This window comes from Accipiter gentilis, chromosome W (genome assembly GCF_929443795.1).
Source record: "Accipiter gentilis chromosome W, bAccGen1.1, whole genome shotgun sequence".
Taxonomy (NCBI): Eukaryota; Metazoa; Chordata; class Aves; order Accipitriformes; family Accipitridae; genus Astur; species Astur gentilis.
The window spans coordinates 35,933,855-35,956,023 of record NC_064918.1 but is presented as its reverse complement, the minus strand read 5'-3'; the positions used below and the strand labels follow the sequence as shown (position 1 = coordinate 35,956,023).

At 38.6% G+C, this 22,169-nt stretch overlaps 1 protein-coding gene across 2 annotated transcripts in view; it reads right to left on the bottom strand.

The window, feature by feature from the left end:
- Positions 1–22,169, bottom strand: part of LOC126035475 (guanine nucleotide-binding protein G(q) subunit alpha) — a 175,820-nt gene that overhangs the window by 53,510 nt on the left and 100,141 nt on the right. For both annotated transcript variants that reach the window (XM_049794106.1, XM_049794107.1), the window contains 2 exons: positions 7,632–7,760; positions 6,506–6,635 (listed from right to left, as the gene is read on the bottom strand). In XM_049794106.1, coding sequence (XP_049650063.1) covers positions 6,506–6,635; positions 7,632–7,760 — 259 coding nt within the window. The remainder of the gene's footprint in view (positions 1–6,505; positions 6,636–7,631; positions 7,761–22,169) is intronic.

Genomic DNA, 22,169 nt, shown 5'->3' with positions numbered 1-22,169 from the left:
AGATGGGATGTCACATGGTATGGAATACCCTGTTGGCCACTTTGGGTCAGCTGTCCTGGCTGTGTCCCCTCCCAACTTCTTGTGCCCCTCCAGGTTTCTCGCTGGCTGGGCATGAGAAGCTGAAAAATCCTTGACTTTAGACTAAACATTACTTAGCAACAACTGAAAACATCAGTGTGTTATCAACATTCTTCTCATACTGAACTCAAAACATAGCACCGTACCAGCTACTAGGAAGACAATTAACTCTATCCCAGCTGAAACCAGGACACTGACACAGTACAAAATCTGATCTACCTACATTATTAGTCATAGAAATACTAAATGACATACTATACCATGCTACTCAAATACTCATGCATAAACACAGACACATACGTTGCTATACATCCCTGAATACAAAAATACACTTTGTCTAAACAATCACTTCGTTTTTAGGAAATTTATCTGTGCGTATATGAATAAAGTTTTCCTTTGAGTAACAAGTTTTGCAGATAGAATACAATGTATGCTATAGGTTATTTGCCGCTTGTGGAAACGATTAAGTTTGTGTCTGACAGTCAGAGAATACTCTGTTCTTTGAAGCTGAAACATAGCTTTCTATAGCTAAGAGAATTCAGTCCCATTTTCCTAATGTACAAGTTGTCTTTGAAGGAAAAAAAAAAAATTTCTTTTGTTGCAAGACCCAGGAAGCTCCCCCATCAAACCCATGACACTCCCTTTCATCTTTCTGTCAGTATTTGTTTATATTTCCTTTTTTTTGTTTTTCAGGACAGCTTTCTGTTCTTCACTGCTCAAATAAAGTTTTTCATTTTGCTATAGTGTACTATTTAAAGAGAAGTGTTTTAGAACACTATGGCTCCAAGATGGGAAAGAGGGTAATTCTGAGATAGAATTATACGTTCTCATCATTCCCTCTAACCAAAACACCATAGAATTCTACATATTCTAAGAGATACACCAGAGAGCTGTGCTGCCATCCAGAGGGACCTTGAGAGGCTGGAGAAATGGTCAGGTAGGAACCTCATGAAGTTCAGCAAGGGGAAATGCCAAGTCCTCCATCTGGAGAGGAATAACCCCATGCACCAATAGATGCTAGGGGCTGACTAGCTGGAAAGCAGCTCTGCAGAGAAGACCCTGGGGGTCCTGGTGGACACCAAGCTGACCACAAGCCAGCAATGCACCCTTGTGACAAAGGCGGCCAACAGCCTCCTGGGCTGCATTAGGAAGAGCATTGCCAGCAGGTGGAGGGGGGTAATCCCTCCTCTCTTCTCAGCATTGGTAAGGCTGCATTGAAGAATACTGTGACCATTTCTGGGCTCCCCAGTACAAGATATGGACTTACTGGAGCGAGTCCAGCACAGGGCCACAAAGATGATTAAGGGACTGGAGCATCTTGCATATGGGAAGAGGCTGAGAGAACTGGGATTTTTCAGCCTGGAGAAGGGAAGGCTCAGGGGAATCTTACCAATGTGTGTAAACACCTGATGGGAGGGAATGAAGAAAAGGGAGCCAGAATCTTCTCAGTAGTGCCCACTGACAGGACAAGAGGACACATGGACACATGAAAAGGACACATGAAAAGGACACATGAAGTTCCATCCGAACACAAGAAAACACTTTACTCGTTATTTATGTCATGTTAGGAGGCTAGATATTCTGCCCTGCAATTGCTCAAGACAATCTGCATATTTAAACATGCTATTCTATTACTGTCGCTTCAGCTGACGCCTTAAAAAAAACATACATGCAATGGTGTTCTAATTGTGAACAAAGGAATAGCTTCCACTTCTTTGATTATGGAATTCAGTACAGTCCATTTATATACATTAAGTGCTTGATTAGGACCTTATTCCATTAATTCAACAAGTTTATTTTGTTTTCCATGGTTTACCTAGTTTTACACGTGATGAAACCCTGCTTTCCTGGAAATGGCTAAACATCTGCCATTGTCAATGGGAAGTAGTGAATGAATTCCTTATTTTGCTTTGCTTGCATGCACAGTTTTTGCTTTATATATTAAACTGTCTTTATCTCAACCACAACAATCTGTAAAACTCCTCCTGCTATATTGCTGTTTATTGTAGTTGTTTTACTTGTACTACCGTCATTTATTCCAAGCAAGCCTCTCTTTTGAATATACTGTGAATACTGTTCTTAGGGACAGTCCACCAGGGCCTTGCTGGTTGGGATCCTAACTTGTTAATTCTCACATCTCAGGTGCTGGCAAATGTCAGAAAGGGAACTGATTTTTGGATTTCTACACAACATCCTGCATCTGGGCACCAAGGGGTTCCTGTGGTGGGAATGCTGGTATTGGTGGAATTGTTGGGCCATTGCACCTAAAATTTTTGTCAGATATTACTCTATTCGGGCTAATCTCTCAAACACTGACTACCCACTGCCGCCTTGGTAAAGAATGGATCAGAATTCTACGTCCTCCAGAACATTATGGGCTATGCTCTGTCCCATGATCAACTACAAACCATGCTGCAGGGTCCATCCTACACCATGCAAACCTACCATGCCAATATTGACAATTGCCTGAAATAAACCACTTGCTGCCGTGACCTTAGCACAATAGGTGCCCCCAGCCTATACTGGCTGTGCAGCAGCTGTGCTATGAAAACCCTTCCATGGAGCAAGAGGGGACCTGCGCACCTGGACTAATAGTGCCTAGGATGCATGTTGAAGAAAACCGCTATGTGACTCATGTCTGCAATTACGCTGATGCCCTGCGACATCAGTGTGGTATTAACCCTTTGGTAGAATGAGGATCCAGATTTCACCAGTTTGCCCAGACCTCCTTCCTTGGCTAGGGGTTTCTGAGCTGGAGAAAGCAATCATCAATCTCTCTGCTACCCTAGAAAATATAGAAAACATAACAACCAATGCCATCCAAGCACTGCAGCAAGAAGTTGCTAAAGTATTACAGACTACCATTCAAAATCACTAGCCTCAGAGTACTTGCTGGCCACGCAAGGTGGCATTTGTACGTTAGTAAACACTACCTGCTGTGTCTATGTCAACCAAGATCTATGCGTTGAGACCAACCTTAAGAAAATCCAGGAACAACTAAAGCCCTTGCATTAGGTGGCAACCGAAAATATTGATTGGGGAATTGTGGTCATGGCTTACGTCTTGGTTCCCAGATCTCAGGGTAGTTGTCAAAAGAGTTTGGCTGTACTTTTTTTAATTATCTTGTTTATTGTCATTGTTTGTGTTTTGTTTCATATCAGTGGATGGGGTTGTAGATTGTGCTGTAAAGCATTTTCCCAGTCATGGTCAAGCCAGTCCCTGACCCAGGTTGGGGCCACTAGATATAAGTGGATGCTGGTTGTATTCTCTTTCACAGCCTCTCTTGTAGCAATTGGGAAGATGCCGTAGTAATCACCTCCCAGATGCCTGCGCAACTGATAGTTGATAGAGGTGATTCTATGGTACCCACCTGTCCTGGTTTTGGCTGGGACAGAGTTAATTTTCTTCCTAGTAGCTGGTACAGTGCTGTATTTTGGATTTAGTATGAGAATAATTTTGATAACACACTGATGTTTTAGCTGCTGCTAAGTAGCGTTTATCCTAAGTCAAGGATTTTTCAGTTTCCCATGCTCTACCAGCAAGGAGGTGCACAAGAAGCTGCGAGGGACTATAGCCAGGACAGCAGACCTGAACTAGACAAAGGGATATTCCATACCATAGGACGTCATGCTCAGTATATAACTGGGGGGAGTTGGCTGTGAGGGGCCAATCGCTGCTTGGGGACTGGCTGGGCATTGATCAGGAGGTGGTGAGCAACTGCATTGTGCATCACTTGTCTTTCTTGGGTTTTATCACTCTCTTTTTGTTATCTTCCTTTTCATTATTATTAATATTATTATTATTAATTTTATTTCAATTAGTAAACTGTTCTTATCTCAACCTACAAGTTTTACTTTTTTTTTCCCCCTTATTCTCCTCCCTATCCCACTGGGGTGGGGCAAGTGGCTGCATGGTGCCTAGTTGCCGGTTGGGGTTAAGCCACGTCAGTCCTTTTTTGGTGCCCAACGTGGGGCACAACAGGTTGAGATAACGACAAATCTGACTGGAACACATTAGAACAATTTTTTATAAGCATTTATTATCTTAGTTCAATTGTCACTGGTCACAATGTTGACTTATTTGCTCTCAAAAGTTGGTATGCTTGTTCTTAAAGTTGCATTATGTAATACCTTACTTCCAGTATATGCTCCTTGTTGTGCTGTTTATTGCTTGTGGGAACTGGGCTAGAGTTATCATGTTGTTGTACTTTGTAACACTGGCTTACGATATGATAGAATTGCTGGTCGTGAAACTAGTCTGGTATTTGTACTCAGTATTGCCGTCACCTCTGTACTTCGAGAGCCATCTAGCGGAAACTATTAATAATTACACTTTTAACCTTTTCTCCTTGGGAAGCCAACCTATGGAGGAGACATCTTCCCACATCTTCCCCTTCTCCGCCAGGCTAATTACAATAGCATTTGAGAACTTTGAAAATTTTGAATATCTTTGGGATTTTAAAACCAAATTCCTATTGCTAGGAATCCTGAATTTGGTTCAGGTTTTGTTTAGGGTTGCACAACTATTTAAGAATACCACCCAAAGATCGACCCCTGTGACAGGCACCATGGCTACTCAAACCCTGGCGACAGGCACTGCAGCTACTCCAACCCCAGTGACAAGCACTGTGGCTACTCAAACCCTGGCGACAGGCACTGCGGCTATTCTAACCCAGATGACAGGCACTGTGGCTACTCAGACCCCGGCAATAGGCACTGATCTCATGATACACCAGCTTTCAACCTCTGACTATGTAACTTATAACCTGCAGGTGTTGGAGCATCAACCTCACCTAGCTTATTATATAACTAACAACCCGCCAAAATAACACCCTAGCCTATAACTCCATGTCAAGTGATCATTTGAGAGAATCAAGGGGTAGAAGTGACACCCTGCCTCCTGATACCCTGCCCCTTGACCAATATTGGCAGCTTAGACAGACTGCCAACACCCTGCCCGCTGACCTACATTGTCACAACTCTTCTCCACATTCAAAAGGCATTTGCACAATTGGCTGTTTCTGCCAGAGGACTCAGACACCAAACATCCCTGGCAGTCTAACATAGCCATGATCCTGTGTTTGCTATTGGTGATTGGATGAGTTGCTATATTGTGGAATTGTTGCTCATCTTTCTTACTTCCTCACTAAAGCTTTGTTTTATAACGTGTTGTCAGATTATTACTGTTTGGACCACAACATCAAAGATATATGTCTTACAAAACAAAATAAAAACATTCTGATACCTGCCAAGCTAAAAGAATACAAAAATAAATAACAAGATGTATTCACTATATAAGCAACTGAAAATTTCTTCTTTGTAACAGCTGTACTTTTTAAGGAGATGGTTGATGATATAAATAATGTAATGAGATTACTTTCTTTTATGGGAAAAGTATAAATTTAAAAGCTTTCAGAGCTCCCAGTCTTTCTTAAAAAAATTAATACTGAAGAAAGTTGAGAATGCAATCATGACTGCCTAGGGACATCTGTTTTACCTTGCTATGTCAACCCTTCTCTTAAACAATGAAATCAACATATATACACAGTCATGAAGAACATTAAAGTGGTTTTTTTCATCTAACTTTTGTAAATGAATGTTAAAAATTTCCATAGAACAGTGCTGGTGACTAAGTTTGATGAATAACGGGAATAGTCTTTATGAAAGAAAAAAATCCAAATATTAAATTCCACGCCTACTTTGTAAAACTGTATACAAAATGCTGGGTACTACTGCATTTTGCCTGCTTAGTTCATACATTACCACGCACAAGTTTCTTACTTCTTTTATTCTTTGAAACAGCAATACAAGTAGAAAATATAAGCCAATATAAATCCTATACTTTAAGTTGATGGAATTAAGTTTACTAGTTTAGGGTCTGTTCTAGCAAAGAACCTACAAATTTTATTTTAATTCCTACTGTCTATTTTTATGGCTCTGCTATGCAACACTAACTATGCAAATAGCTACAATAAGAACATTTATCTACAGTCAACTATTCCACACCTAACACAAAATAGAGAGGTTCCACTGACCCTCCATGGAGGAGATCAGTTTGTGTCAATTATTTGAGGATTAGCCTCTTAATCCCTGTAGAACTTCTCATTTCATTACATGTAGTTGCATATGACTGCTGGTAGACATTTAGAAAACAGCCAGGACTGGACAAGCCAGTCTGCTTTGAAAATGTCTTAAAAGAACTAACAACTTTGAGTTTTGCTGTTTAGCATGAAGTATTCAATCATTATACTTTACTGGTCCAACAAATTTAATATCCAAATAATTATGTAAAAAGACACACATTTCTACTGAAGCTGTCTAAAAACTTGTGCTTTAATCAAATTTTAAATAATATGAAAAATTTAAAATTAATTTTAGTGAAATCATTTTTTCTTAAAAACTGGTGATTTATGCTGATGCTTGCTTACCTCATTGTCTGACTCCACAAGCACTTGATCATATTCACTAAGAGCTACTAGGAACATGATAGATGTGACATTTTCAAAGCAATGTATCCATTTTCTTCTTTCCGATCGTTGGCCTCCTACATCCACCATTCTGCAAAATTAACAATGATCACATCAGCTCCACAAATACCTTAGCAGATAAACATACAATCACATATGGAACACTGAATTCAAGAATTCAGTTGAAAACACAATTTGGTTTGTTTTTCTTAAATATTTTACCATTTGTATTAAAGACTAATGGAATCTGTTATAAGTAAATGTTATTGTATTTGCTTTTTAGTCTGATGTGCTTTCTGAATTTGAATTATTATGGGTCTCAAAGCCTTCAAATTTCTGATATTCAAAACTCTCATCATTCTGAGCCACAATTCTAGAATGTATGCCCTGTATATTCAGCAGAAACACATGTCCACAGAATGAAGTTGGTGGCCTGCCTTTCTCCAAAGAAATTACCAGCCAGAATTCCAAACTTGTCAAAATTCCAAACTTGTCAAGGCTGCCTAATTTTAAGAGTATAAATAAAAATACAATCTGTATTTACTAAAGTTGTTAATAGTCAAAATAAAAACTCAAATTTGCTGGCAGAGTATACTCCAAATTCATTATGGATCTCAATGTAACTAGACACTCCAGTGTCTAACTTGAAATTGTAATTGCATAGTTATTCTTTAAGCAATTGTATTTGCACTCAAAATGAGCTGGGGGAAAATTATTTGTAGGAGTGGTATTAAACTTACAAATTGTCACTTCTCTCTAAAAATCAAGTACAGATGTGGTACCTTTACATTTCATAATTTATTATTAATAATAAAACTGATATTTTATTGAAAAATGACTTATAGTTTTTCCATCAATAATAACTACCTTCAGAAAAAGACAAGTCTGTTTGTCTCTCATCCTCTTGACATCTTTAACAACAGCTGCTAATCATATATGGACAAAACCATGAAAATAAAATGAACAAGCTCAAATTTTAAAAACATTGAATAATTTGTACTTTTAACCAATATCCTATACACAGTATTACTAATGTAAAAAGAAACAAAGCAACAAAGCAAATGGGTGTTAAACTTTTTTTTTCTACCTGAAAATGACACTTTGTAAGTCGAATGGATATTCAATGATCCCTGTTGTTGGGACTCGAACTCTAAGCACATCTTGCTGAGTTGGCAGATAGGCCGAATCTGCTATGCGGTCCAAGTCGTTAAGGTAACTATAGATGGGGAGAAACAACAGGAATGCAAGACAGTGATACCATAATCCCACTGAGGAAAAGAGAAAGGAAGACTTGGGAAAAGAAATGGGGTGTGGCATAGAAAGAAGTGCAACAGAAAAAGAGCAATATTGACATAAAAGAGGGAAGGAAATATAAAGTAGTGCTCCATTCTCCCTTCCTAGTCATTTTCATAGCTTCAAGTAAATTCTATAAAAGGAGAGCATGATTATTATGATTTTCATATAAATTTACCTGGTTTTCACATGTTGAATCACCAACAATTCAAAATTTTCAGTTATACAATTCTGGTTAATTTAAAGACAAATAATATGATAAAATGTGTAAGAAATATAAGACTATAATTTTATCTGAAACTATAACATATTTCTTGATAATTACTCTGCAATGTCTACAAAGGATAGATAAACATGAAACTCCCAAGTGATAGTGAACTATTAATTATCAGTTTTTAAATGGTAGGAGGATAAATGGCAGTCTTCAGACATAAAAGAAAAAAAACCCACACTGACAAATTAAAAAACTCTGCACCTGAAATTCCTGCATCCAGACTGAAACTTCTGATCAAGTTAATAAGCCTGCAGTACATGAAATACATCCCAGTCAGTTAGCAAATAATCTGAAACTGCAATAAAATTGCTTGTAAGGGCTTGTTAACTACAACACACAATTCTTTTGCTATTGCTTAATGGTGATTTTCAAGTATAAAGCAGCAGTGCACTGGAGGTTTTAATTAACTTTCATAAGAGATGCTTCAAAAAAGAAGGGATAATATACCAATGTGTGATAGCCTGTTTGGGTCCAGGAGTTGCATGGTCCATGAATTCAGTGCACCAGGCAGCTTGGGCTCTCCCCAGGGTAGATGTCTGGGAAAAAGACTGCTGCAGGAAATTAAGTTTTTGTGTATTTGATTACTTCCAAGCAGAATGACCTAGTTGGTCAGTTAGCTACTGGTAAGATAACCTAAGGCTGCCCTGATTCATTCCAGGGGAGGGTAGCAATGTACTCCTTGCAATTTATCAAATCATTAAATATCACTAAGCTCTGAATGTATTCTTCATAGTTATTATTCAAGGTGTTCTTTTTTAAATAAATCCACACACAAGAAATAGACTACTTCTAGATACTCTGAATGATTTGTTATGCAATAGTGAAAGTAAATTGTTATGAACAATGACAGAAACAAAGAGATTTGAGTTCTACTTTACAGCAAAAATACAGAAGAATTAATTTGTTAACTCTGGAAGGGAGCAAAAAATATTATCAAATTTTCCTCACTATGATTTTATTCATGAAAGATTAAACTGATAGTAAATTTTAAATGTGAAAATATTACACATATTCATAAAGATGTATTGAACCATATATCTCAGAAAAATGTTCATATCCAGAAGTTACTACTCTGAAAATATTTTCTCAGAACTGTGACTAGTTTTTGCCAATAGGAAAAGGGGCTTGAAAATCTGAGCGTTTCATCTGCTCTTAGTTCTTTTATACAAAAAGCAGAATGGATAAGCTGATCATCAATTTGCTGGGGGGGGAATCCATAATAAATCCATAACCACCACAATAGGAAATCTAAAGAGATGCTGAAACACTAATTGCCCTCTTCTTCCATCCCACCCCATCAAAAACACTGGGTTTGTTTTGTGACTTTATTTCGGAAAAAAAGAAGGATACAAAGAAGCACTGTGGATCATTACATGCTATAGTGGTATTCATTAAAGCAGGAGAGCTTTAAGAGAATAAATTTGTAGGTGACCGATTCATACAATTGCTTGTTGCATTCCTTTGGAAAGCCTCAGCTGTAGTCTCCAATATGTGAACCTGGTTATTGTACCTCTGCACCATGAAAATTTTGAATATCCTTGGGATAGAGGACATACTACTAAGATATGCAGTAGTGCACATCTGACTGTTTTTTAGAAAGACAATAATTTAAAGGGACATTATTAAATAGTCATGTCGCATTTGTGTTACTGGAAACTGTTTAAAGAGCAAAGTGTCCTAGCTAGTATCCTAGCACAAAACACCGATGTCATTAAGTTCCAGAAGCACTAATTTATCCTTTAAAATTACATCTTTTCCTCATCCTCATTCAGTTCTGCTCAAGTTCTGCTCTTATACATGTACTAAACAGAAAACTTCTTACTCATTTCACCAGTAGCACCTTCTAGAGGCTATACAGAATCCTTACACAACCTCATAGAGTCCTATTTCCTTCCCTGGATATCTTCACTTAACAGTTTAAAGGATGTAGGGCTCTCTACAAAGTCTCTTAAATTATGCATTCAAACCCATAATCATGGAAACAGTGTCAAAACCAGTAAGAGTACCTCACAGAAAAATTCATATAGTATGCACAAAATTATTGAAAAAAAATCTTTGTTACTAACAAATCACAACCAGAATCTATAGTGCAACAAAAGCAATTTAGAATACATCCTGCAATTTTTTGTTTTTGAATAATGACAACACTTAGCCCCTACCACTTTTCCTTCTCACTAATTTAAAACTTAATGAATAATACAACACTGTATTCATGAAAATAGACTAAAAATTCTTTGTTGCACAACCTTATTTTCAATCTTTTATTATTTTTATATTCCTGCCATGAGCATATAGAAAATATTCAATTAATTGTTTTAAAATAAAAATAGCTTTTTCCACTATACTGGATCTGGATGGGATGGAGTTAACTTTCTTCATAGCAACTGGTATGGTGCTGTGTTTTAGATTGGTGACCAAAACAGTGTTGATAACACATCAATGTTTTAGCTATTGCTGAACAGTGCTTGCACAGCATCAATGCCTTCTCTCTTTCTCAATCTGCTGCCCCAGGGAGTAGGCTGGGGGTGGGCAAGAGACTGGGAGGTGACACAGCCAGGACAGATGGACCCAAATCAACTGGAGAGATATTCCATGTCATATAACATTACGTTCAGCAATAAAAACTGGGGGTTTGGTCTTTTCCAAGGTAGCCATTGCTTGGAGACTGGCTGTGCATTGGTCTGCTTGTGGGAAGTGGTGAGTGAATGCCTTTCCATCACTTGGGGGTTTTCCCCCCACTCTTTCCTTCACTTATTAAAGTGTCTTCATCTCAACTCATAAGTTTTCTCACTTTTGCTCTTCTGATTCTCTCCCCCATCCCTCTGGGGAAGAAGTGAGTGAGCAGCTAGGTGGGTGCTTAGTTGATGGCTGGCGTCAACCCACCACATCCTCTTAAATTTTTGTTTTGCTTTGGTTTCCTTTTTTTTAACAGAGACATTTGTGTAGAAGAATTACTTGGGCTGGAATTCAGATTTTAATGCAATTTGTACATTCTTGCTCTGAAGTAAAGGAATAGAGAGTTATTTTAACTTTCTTCTCATCACCATATTTTGTTACTTAATTTCACATTTTTGCAGGAGATTAGCCACACTTCCTGTTACCATATCAGTAGATATAACTTTCCATTCCTGTATCAACTTAGAGGGAATTAAACATGTTTCTGAAAATCAGACTGAAAGCTTTGCCTGCATCAGCAACACAAAATTCCTTTCAAGATACTCTAAAATCAATAAAATCTCCTTATATTTCTCTTTAAATCTCACGTCCCCTCTGATACAAAATAACATAATTAAATAAAAAAAAAAATCATCATTGGGTAAGCATGTGTATCATCGGGATTGACATCAGGGTCTTTCTGCTGTACTTGCACCCGCTGCTTTGTACCACATCTGAATACTATGCAAAATAGCAGAAATTAATTGTTTCTCTTTAGTCATGTAGAATCTTCCCAAAATGCCAGTGGAACAAAATCAACACACTTATGCCCAATATCATTATAATGACTTTTGTATTAACTGCATAACAGTATACTTTTATGCCTCTAGAATTGCATATACAAAATCAAGACATTTTCCATTAGGAGGGATGGGGTGATGGTTTGATTTTTTTAAAACAACTTCCTTCTTGGGTTGACAGAATATTTCAAAATGCTGAGCAAGAATATGGAAAGTGTAAATGAACAGAAGTGAATATTTACATAAAAAGGAAAAGACAACTGGAATGCTATTATTATTTAAACACACACTACCAGCAAGCGCAATTTTCAAATGCCATTATTATAGCTGTTATGGTAACACAGAAAATTTAGAATTTCATTTATTTAGAATAGAATAGAATAGAATAGTTCCAGTTGGAAGAGACCTACAAGGATCATCTAGTCCAACTGCCTGACCAATTCAGGGCTGACCTAAAGTTAAAGCATGTTATTAAGGGCATTGTCCAAATGCCTCTTAAACATTGACAAGCATGGGGCACCGACCACCTCTCTAGGAAGCCTGTTCCAGTGTTTGACCACCCTCTAGGTAAAGAAATGCTTCTTAATGTCCAGTCTAAACCTCCCCTGGTGCAGCTTTGAACCATTCCCACATATCCTATCACTGGATACCAGGGAGAAGAGATCAGCACCTCCCTCTCCAATTCCCCTCCTCAGAAAGCTGTAGGGAGCAATGAGGTTGCCCCTCAGCCTCCTTTTCTCTAAACTAGACAAACCCAAAGTCCTTAGCCACTCCTCATAGGACATTCCTTCCAGCCCTTTCACCAGCTTTGTTGCCCTCCTCTAGACACATCAAGGACCTTAAGATCTTTCTTAAATTGTGGGGCCCAGAACTGCACACAATATTCAAGGTGAGGCCTCACCTTAGATAACCCTTGAATAAAGGGTTTATCATAGTTTATAAGTCTTTATTGTTGCAGTGAATTATATTCAAGGCCGCTTCATATCAAAGGGTTGGATCAACAAGTTGAGTGGATCAACTGGTGGTGTGTGTGTTTCTCCTTGACTTCATTAAGAGAGTGTGACTGTCTCTCTGAATTAGCCAGACCAGCATGGGAGGAGTGTATACTTGGCTCAGCCCAATATAGAGTGCAAGAACTGAACAATTAGCAAAAGAATTTTGAGGAGAGCAACAGGCTTGAGCTGGTTTCAATCCACATATTCCTTCCTGGCACCTGAGGACACCCAGCGTCGTGACAGTGAGCATATTATAAAGAACAGTAATGGGAATCACATTGGTATTGACACTGGCACAAGCAGCAACTTTAAATAAAAACATCAAAATATCAAACACCTTTTCCAACTGTAACTGTGCAGGCCAAAACCCTACTCCAGCTGCTTCTCACTGTACCTTTTCCCAAAAGTCACAGTCCACCCCTAGCTGCTAGTTCTTGCACTTGTGCAATGTCTCCATAACCTATTGCTGTGAAAATTATTTGGAATAGCAAAGAAACACTATGGAAAGTGTTCAAATTAAGCCAGCTCGTTTGACTGATACAGACCGGGGTGTGGGAAGTCTGTAACCTCCAGCAGGGAAGCAGGATGGAGTTACCTCTTCCACTGGTTTATCTGCAACTAGAAGAGGACTTGTGAAGACATTTAATTTATAAGACACCCAATGAAATTATAGGGCTACATGAAATGTCTTGAGATCCTCTGTCTGAATTCAGACTGCTCTGGATGAAGAGTGAAAGTGAATACTATGAGAAAATGAAGATTTTTAATTATTTCTATGTATAATTACTTATTAAAGACACAATTCACCATGGCTTTTAAGCACTCATCTACTGCAGTTTTAATCAAACTACTGACAAATACATTGCTCATGTGGGCAAACAAATCATGTGCACATACAAAAATTTTAAGCACATAACAGGCATGCATGAGGGATTTTAGGATAAGGGTCTAACTAAAAAAAACCCTACCCAAATAAAATTGCAAGACCTTAGAAGCTTGCATGCACACATGCATGCACAAATTCTGCAATCAGATTTTGTGACACAACTGCTTCTCCAGTATACACTAGAAGTTGCTACATGCATGTACTTTTGCAAACAAACCAGGAAACTTGTCATAAACATGAACTTTCACAAAAAGTGTTGCCAACAACTGCCAAAAACAGATGTTTTCTTAGTTTATTAACTTCAAAATTTAAAACAATACTAAGGATATGGATATTGGAAATATCCTGGCCATTTTCTTAACGTGGAGTCCAAAACCAGATAATCACAGTTATTACTGGGAAGTCAGTTATACAGTTATCAGCAACTGTGAAAACAATTTAGGGCAGAACTACATGGCACTATGATTTTATTTTTACCACCTGCTAGGAAATGTCTTATTTTGATGAGACATATTGTAGTTATGACCTCTCACCCAAATGGTACTTATTCAGCTAAGCATTATACAAAAGAACAAAAAAAGGAAAATTGCATAAAATTACTTTAAAAAAACCCCAGTAACATAGGTCTGAGTAAATTTATACTACAAACCAAGTTTAAAAAGTTAATTATAGCTATAACTACTTTTTAAAAAATGAATTTGAATGGCTGCTGAGGTAATTTTCTGTGGGGTTGCTATAGCAACAGACAGAAGGTGCATTACCAAAGTAATGTGTGTGTAACAAGCTGCTAACAATAGCTGTCTCTTAACATCAGAAAAAACTGCTAAAGTATACTTGTGATCTGCACACTGATCAGAAAAAGAAGAAAACCTTTTGTTTCCTAGTCAGTGCTGAGAAAGAAGTACTTATTTTTAAAAAATTATATATTTCCTGTGACATGGGCCAAAATTGCAGCCAGACTTCAAGGAAGTTACCAGGCTATGAAGGTGCTAATGATACCCTTGAAAGAGAGTTTCAAAGGTACTGTTTGTCCATATTACAAAATAAACAGGAAGAACGTGATAATAGGAATAGACTAATTAGCTCTGTATTTTCCCATGTTTTTCTCATATAGAAATCAGGCAAAGTGACAAGACTCCTAAATGTAATAAACAAACAAGAGTAGTTTTAACCAATAACCCTCTTGAAGAAGTTAAATATAACCCCATTCACCAAAACCTTGTAACTCAACATTCAGCTTTAATGAATTACCCAGAATTATGCCACCTAATGAAGACAGACCATCAAAACTTATCTGAATGTATTTTCAATAAATGAAGTTTTGAAACATTTTCAACATGAACAAACATCGGGCAGGCACTTCAAAAAAACACCCACCTCCAGCCATGAATTACTATTTTTCAGTATCTTTGAGGTCAGATTTCTGTTGGAAATAGTCACATGATATATTAGCATTTTCTCAGGAATAATTCCATCAGATGAACTACCGACCAGTCAGCCTCACCTCTGTGCCCAGGAAGATCATGGAACAGATCCTCCTGGAAGACATGTCCAAAAACATGGAAGACAGGGAGGTGATTAGAGATAGCCAACATGGCTTCACAAAGAGCAAGTCGTGCCTGACTAATCTGGTGGCTGCCTACAATGGAGTGACTGCATCAGTGCACAAGGGAAGAGCAACTGATGTCATCTATCTGGACTTCTGTAAGGCCTTCAGACATGGTCCCCCACAAGATCCTTGTCTCTAAATTGGAGAGAAATGGGTTTGATGGATGGACTGTTAGATGGAATGGATATGGAGTTGGCTGGATGGCTGCATCCAAAGAGTTGCAGTCAATGGTTCAATGTCCAGATGGAGACCAGTGACGAGAGGTGTCCCTCAGGGGTCCATATTGGGACCGATACTGTTCAATATCTTCATCAACGACACAGACAGTGGGATTGAGTGCACTCTCAGCAAATTTGCAGATGACACCAAACTGAGTGGTGTGGTTGACATGCCTGAGGGACGGGATGCCATCCAGAGGGACCTGGACAAGCTTGAGAAGTTGGCCCATGTGAACCTCATGAGATTCAACAAGACCAAGCGCAAGGTCCTGCACCTGGGTCAGGGCAATCCCCAGTATCAATACAGACTGGGGGATGAAGGGACTGTGAGCAGCCCTGCAGAGAAGGACTTGGGGGTACTGGTGGACAAAAAATTTGATATGAGCCAGCAATGAGCACTTGCAGCCCAGAAAGCCAACCATGAGATAAGCCTGGGGGTGGCATGCCAATGTTTGAGGGACGGTGTGCTAGTAAGGTCCTTCAGTCTGCTCCACAACATGCTGACTGCACTGGAGCACATTTGAAATGGCCCTGTACTGATGCACACAGCACCTTAGCCATCACAGTGGAGGTAGGGGATGGAGATCTATGCGACAGCAAAGACGCAAGGGTTGTTGCGTTAGAAACCATGGAAGCACCTGAGAACAGTCCCATAAGAATTAAGGCGTCTCCCCCAAAAAAGGTGGTAGGATCAATAGCCCAACTGAAGTGCAACTACACCAATGCACGCAGCATGGGCAACAAACAGGAGGAGCTGGAAGCCATTGTGCAGCTGGAAAACTATGACATAGTTGCAATCACGGAAACATGGTGGGATGACTCAGACAACTAGAGTGCTGCAATGGATGGCTATAACCTCTTCAGAAAGGATAGACAAGGAAGGAGAGGTGGTGGGGTAGCCCTGTATGTTAGGGAGTGTTTTGACTGTCTAGAGCTTGACAATGGTGACAAATAGGTCGAGCGTTTATGGGTAAGAATCAGGGGAAAGGCCAACAAGGCAGATATCATGGTGGGAGTCTGTTACAGACTACCCAAGCAAGATGAAGAGGCAGACAAAATATTCTATAAGCAGCTGGGAGAAGTCTCACAATTGCTAGCCCTTGTTCTCGTGGGGGCTTCAACTTACCAGATGTCTGCTGAAAATACAATACAGTGGAGAGGAAACTGTCTAGGAGGTTCCTGGAGTGTGTGGAAGATAACTTCCTAACACAGCTGGTGAGTGAGCCAACTAGGGAAGGTGCCCCACTGGACCTGTTGTTTGTGAACAGAGAAAGACTTGTGGGGGATGTGATAGTTGGAGGCTGTCTTGGGCACAGCGATCATGAAATGATAGAGTTTTCGATTCTAGGAGAACTAAGGAGGGTGGTTAGCAGAACTGCTACCTTGGACTTCCAGAGGGCAGACTTTGGCCTGTTCAGGTGACTGGTTGACAGAGTCCCTTGGAAGGCAGTCCTGAAGGGCAAAGGAGTCCAGGAAGGCTGGATATTCTTCGAGAAGGAAATTTTAAAGGCGCAGGAGCAGGCCGTCCTTATGTACCGAAAGACTAGCCAGTGGGGAAAAAGACTGACTTGGATGAACAAAGAGCTTTAGCTGGAACTCAGGAAAAAAGGAGAGTTTATGATCTTTGGAAGAAGGGGCAGGCAACTCAGGAGGACTAAAAAGATTTTGTCAGGTTATGCAGGGAGAAAATTAGAAGGGCTAAAGCCCAACTAGAACTTAATCTGGCAACTGCCATAAAAGACAATAAAAAAAATGTTTCTATAAATACATTCACAACAAAAGGAGGGCTAAGGAGAATCTCCATCCTTTATTGGATGCAAGGGGAAACATAGTGACAAAGGATGAGGAAAAGGCTGAGGTACTTTTCCTCAGTCTTTAAGTAAGACCAGTTGTTCTCAGGGTACCCAGCCCCCTGAGCCAGAAGACAGGGATGGGGAGCAGAATGAAGCCCCGTATGATAATCCAAGGGGAAATGGTTAGCGACCTGCTACACCACGTAGACACACACAAGTCTATGCGGCCAGATGGGATCCACCCAAGGGTACTGAGGGAGCTGGCAGAAGTACTCACCAAGCCACTTTCCATCATTCATCAGCAGTCCTGGCTAACCAAGGAGGTCCCAGTTGACTGGAGCTTAGCAAATGTGACGCCCATCTACAAGAAGGGCTGGAAGGAGGATCTGGGGAACTACAGGCCTGTCAGTCTGACCTCGGTGCCAGGGAAGGTTATGGAGCAGATCATCTTGATCACCATCACATGGCACATACAGGACAACCAGGTGATCAGGCCCAGCCAGCATGGGTTTATGAAAGGCAGGTCCTGCTTGACTAACTTGATCTCCTTCTATGACAAGGTGACTGGCTTAGGGGATGAGGGAAAGGCTGTGGATGTTGTTTACCTTTGTCACTGTTTCCCACAGCATTCTCCTGGAGAAACTGGCTGCTCATGGCTTGGACTGGTGTACTCTTCGCTGGGTAAAAAACTGGCCGGATGGCCAAACCCAAAGAGTTGTGAATGGAGTTAAATCCAAGTTGGTGGCCAGTCACAAGTGGTGTTCCCCAGGGCTCAGTATTGGGGCCAGTTCTCTTTAATATCTTTATCAAAGATCTAGACAAGGGGATCGAGCACACCCTCAGCAAGTTTGCAGATGACACCAAGTTGGGTGGGAATGTTGATCTGCTTGAGGGTAGGAAGGCTCTACAGAGGGATCTGGACACACTTGTGCAAATTTTTCAAAACTTCTAAATGGGAAATGGGGTTAAAAAATTATACAGATATTAAAAGCATATTTAGTAACACACAGACAAAAATAATCCTGAAAGAAATGCATGCTATATACTACTTAATGTAATCTCACTTCAGTTTCTGAATTGCCCTAGTTCAATTCCTTACTCTTCAGTTTTTCTATAGGAAGCACCACTACACAGCAAATTCCACATCTTTCTTCAGACCTTCCTTTTATATTTATTATGTCTATTGCATGATAGGTTAAGCACACTTCTACCACTACTACTTTATCTTAAGCTTCAGCCTCTTTCATGTGGTAAAGATCTGTCATTTTTATTTGCTGTTTTATCTTATTGTAAACTGTACACAAATTAGGTCATGTAAACCGTGAATATATAAAATCAGGGTCTGCTATTCTGCAGCACAAATTACGCAAAAATATAGCTTTAGAACCTTCAAGTACATTTTTAAAAAAGGGAAAAAAAGCTATGAACAATATAAAAATGTTTATTAAATGATTGTACGCCCGTGTATATTATTATAAATCATGAGAATTTGGTTCTCGCATCAGACAAATAACTGTTTTTTACAGATAGATGTTCATAATTTACTATCCCAGTGATATTAGCAGCATAACAAGTCTCTTCTTTTTATAGAGACCTGCAACAAAATTACACAGACGTGGGATGCCCAAAGAATTCCCTATAGTTTTATGAAACAAAAGATTTTATGTTCTGATCACCAGAGGCAATAGCAACTAACAGAGTAAAGTGTTATAGTAATAACTTAGGTGTATATACTGATCTTTCTCCTTGTGGGTCCCTAATCACATTTTATTTAGCACACAATCAACTCCACTGAAAGCATCTACTTCTGAAGTGGAACATGGAAGCAAAATGTTACTTTTAAAGGATACATATGAGGAAATTAATTGTTCAGTAGAATCTATGGAGAACTTCAAACTCTGGTAGAATACCATCATACAAAAATTACTAGCTGACCAAAGCACTACAGTTAATACAATATTTTTTTCAAAAGTTGACACATGAAGTTTAATGAGAAGACATAATCAGGATTGATCTCTTTCATTCCCTGTTAACAATGCTGAAGATGTCCTGGGAGTCGCACACTGGAGCTCTGCATCACTTCTTATTACAAAGGAAGGTATTGAAATTTCTGCATTTATGCATTAACTGCCCAGCTAACTCAGCTCATGCTATCACAGATATATGCAGACTGTATTATCATACAATAACAATTTAGTTTTATTTGTCTTCCTTTTTAAAGTTGATGGCAAATGCAGAAACAAAAGCCTGAAGGATTCTCTGTATGTATGACTAAAACCAATGCATTAAATACTGACTGGCATAGATAAAGTGGGGTAGGAACTTGGGGAGAATTATATTTAATTATCTGAAGTGTTATAAAATACAGTCAGGGAAGAGAAGCTAAACAAATATCCTCAGTGCTTGTGTAAACAACCAGAAAACCCTTGGTTGGAGGTACACAATGACATAATTCTTCCATCCAAAGGGGCTAGCGAAGGTGAAGTTTTTTAGCAAGGTTATGGGAATATTTCTGGTTACATTCTAAATGCTTCCTATGGTCATGAGTCTCCACAAACTCTAGTTATAGCCCAAACTTTGCAAGTTGTAATACAAACATGAAATGTTACTTCTAACAACTGTCTCTTCTTGGCAAGACCATTGCCTCTCTTCCCTTTAGACTTTGAAAAACCATGATATAATCAGACTGTTGACCGGTAACTTGTTTCTATTTGGGTTAAGGTCTGTAGAGTATATATAGAGAGAAAGATCTCATCTCACACAGCTATTATTTCAGGCTATCCACACTGTGGTGTCGGTTTACATCTGTCTCACACTGTGAATGGTATCTTTGAAGCCATAAAGGGAAGTGGTTTAGTGGTAAATAAGCGGGTAAGTCACCCAGTAATGTATATGGGAAGTGAATAATGTCTATTTATATGATGTGCTCTTGACTTTACTGCAGATACAAGTCTAGAAATTACTTAAAAAACAATATGAACATCCAACCATTGGTGCATCCAGTAAGGGGAGAGAATGGAATGTATTTGCTGAGCTACCAAGAGGTTCAAATCAACTCCCACCTTTCAGGAAACTTACTTTCTTAGACACTCCTCTCACCTCTTCTGGTAAATACACATCTATCTGACATATTCTTCCAGTGTACTAGCAGTGGATATAAAACTTCAGAAGTGTTGCTAAGAATGACAAAGCAAGTCAAGAGATGACAGAAAGTGAAAGTATAGAAACTTACAGGATATATTAGAAGCTAGCAGCAGAATTTAGAAACAACAACAGAAACAGAAAATACAGGGAAAGAGATTTAGAAAGACAATGTGTACTAATGGTGAGGGGGAAAAAAAGGCAACACAGGGAACAGATTAAAAAAACTACTACTGTAAAAACGCTGGGGGAAAAAAACTGAGAAGACTAAAGGAGAGACTCATGCAAGGGATGAAGGAAGAAGCAGCATGAGATTGACACATATGCTTCAAAACATATACAAGAGATCTGCTGGACATCAAACTATTGTTTTGGTTTTATATATCAAGTCAGATAAAATTACTGAAGTCTCACCAAGTCAGTGAGCACTGGATGCTTACTTCCTTTTAAGTGCTTTGTGAATCCCAGTAGTAAATTTCAAGCATTATGTTTTGCTGCTTTGTGACATAGGGACTTAAAGCTAGCAAATTGTGTTTAGATGTTTTATCCCTAAACACGTGGACTGTATTTTTGAAACAATGTTTCTTTGGTTTCTGCTAATTGCTTTTTCTGGACTTACATATGTAAAGAAACTCTACTTGCAAGCATAAATATATGAGAAGCTCATATAAAGACTCATATATAATGATTCATAATTCTAATGTTTTATTACTTATTCTAAAACAATTTTTTGCAGAACTCCACAAAATGTACTATAATCTATTATAATTAAAATCTACAAATCTGCAATAAATCATGTTGTTAAATGGTTACATATATCGAGCTTTAAAAATAACCAATCAACTAGTACATTTACCTTTTGGAAGAAAATTCATGAAAATTTTGTTTCTATAGCTCCTTAATGAGCTACACTATTTTAATACTACTCAAAAGATCTACTATGGTGATGAATTCATTAGAAATAGGTCAAAACTAAGATATTCAGTACAATTTGATCTGAAGTAGTATCAGATGCTCATTTCCTACTTTGGAGACTTACTAATTTTATTGTATTCCTCTAAAGCAACCATTAAAATATATAAATTTATTTCAATATTGAAATCAGTATTATATCTATCATGGAATAAAAGTTAGGACCTACAAATATAAGAAATTAAAAGTATAAGAAAAGCTCTATTTCACCTCCTACTTATGTTTGCTGTTCATTTCAAAATGAAAACAATCAGAAAGTATAGTCAGCCTAATTTGTCTCTAAAATTTTCTTTTACCACTTATGTACCCTAAAGATTATCACTTATATGTAATTTCCTATGATTTTTAGCTTTCTTACCACTGAAAAATAAAACACAATATTGTATATTTGGGGACACTGACAATCCGTGCAATACAAGAGACATTTTACTGTACTTTGCACCACTGTGTACCAAAATATGCATATACAAATAATAACAGTGGTAGATTGGGAAGGTAACCAGCTCTACAGGATAGCAGATTGCATAGGACAACAGGAACCCTGTATGCGGGGCTGATAAAGCAGAAGCAGAATGTGGTGTAGTAATAACAGGGCATCAGAGCAAATCTGAGCAGACCTAATTCAAGCACTAGTAGCTTTCTAGCTGCCTAAATTGCATCAGCAAGATATTTTTAAGTTTTTCTTGACTCAATCATGTATAAAGGATTGTGCTAGATAAGGACCCTCAGACTACTGTGCAGATAAATCTCACCCCAGACTTCTGTTATTTGTATGGCCATGTTCCATTGACTTTAATGGGACCTTCATGGTGCCTTTCAGTTTCTTCTGTGCTTTCCTCAATAAGAGGCTTCCTTTCATGCCAACCTGACATGAAGACTAGAATGATATAATCAGATTAATTTTCATAGCTAATCTAAAAGTTCCAGTGGAGACCATGGAAGTTTTTGCCACAGCTTTAATAACTAAGTATGCTAATTCTTTTTCTAGT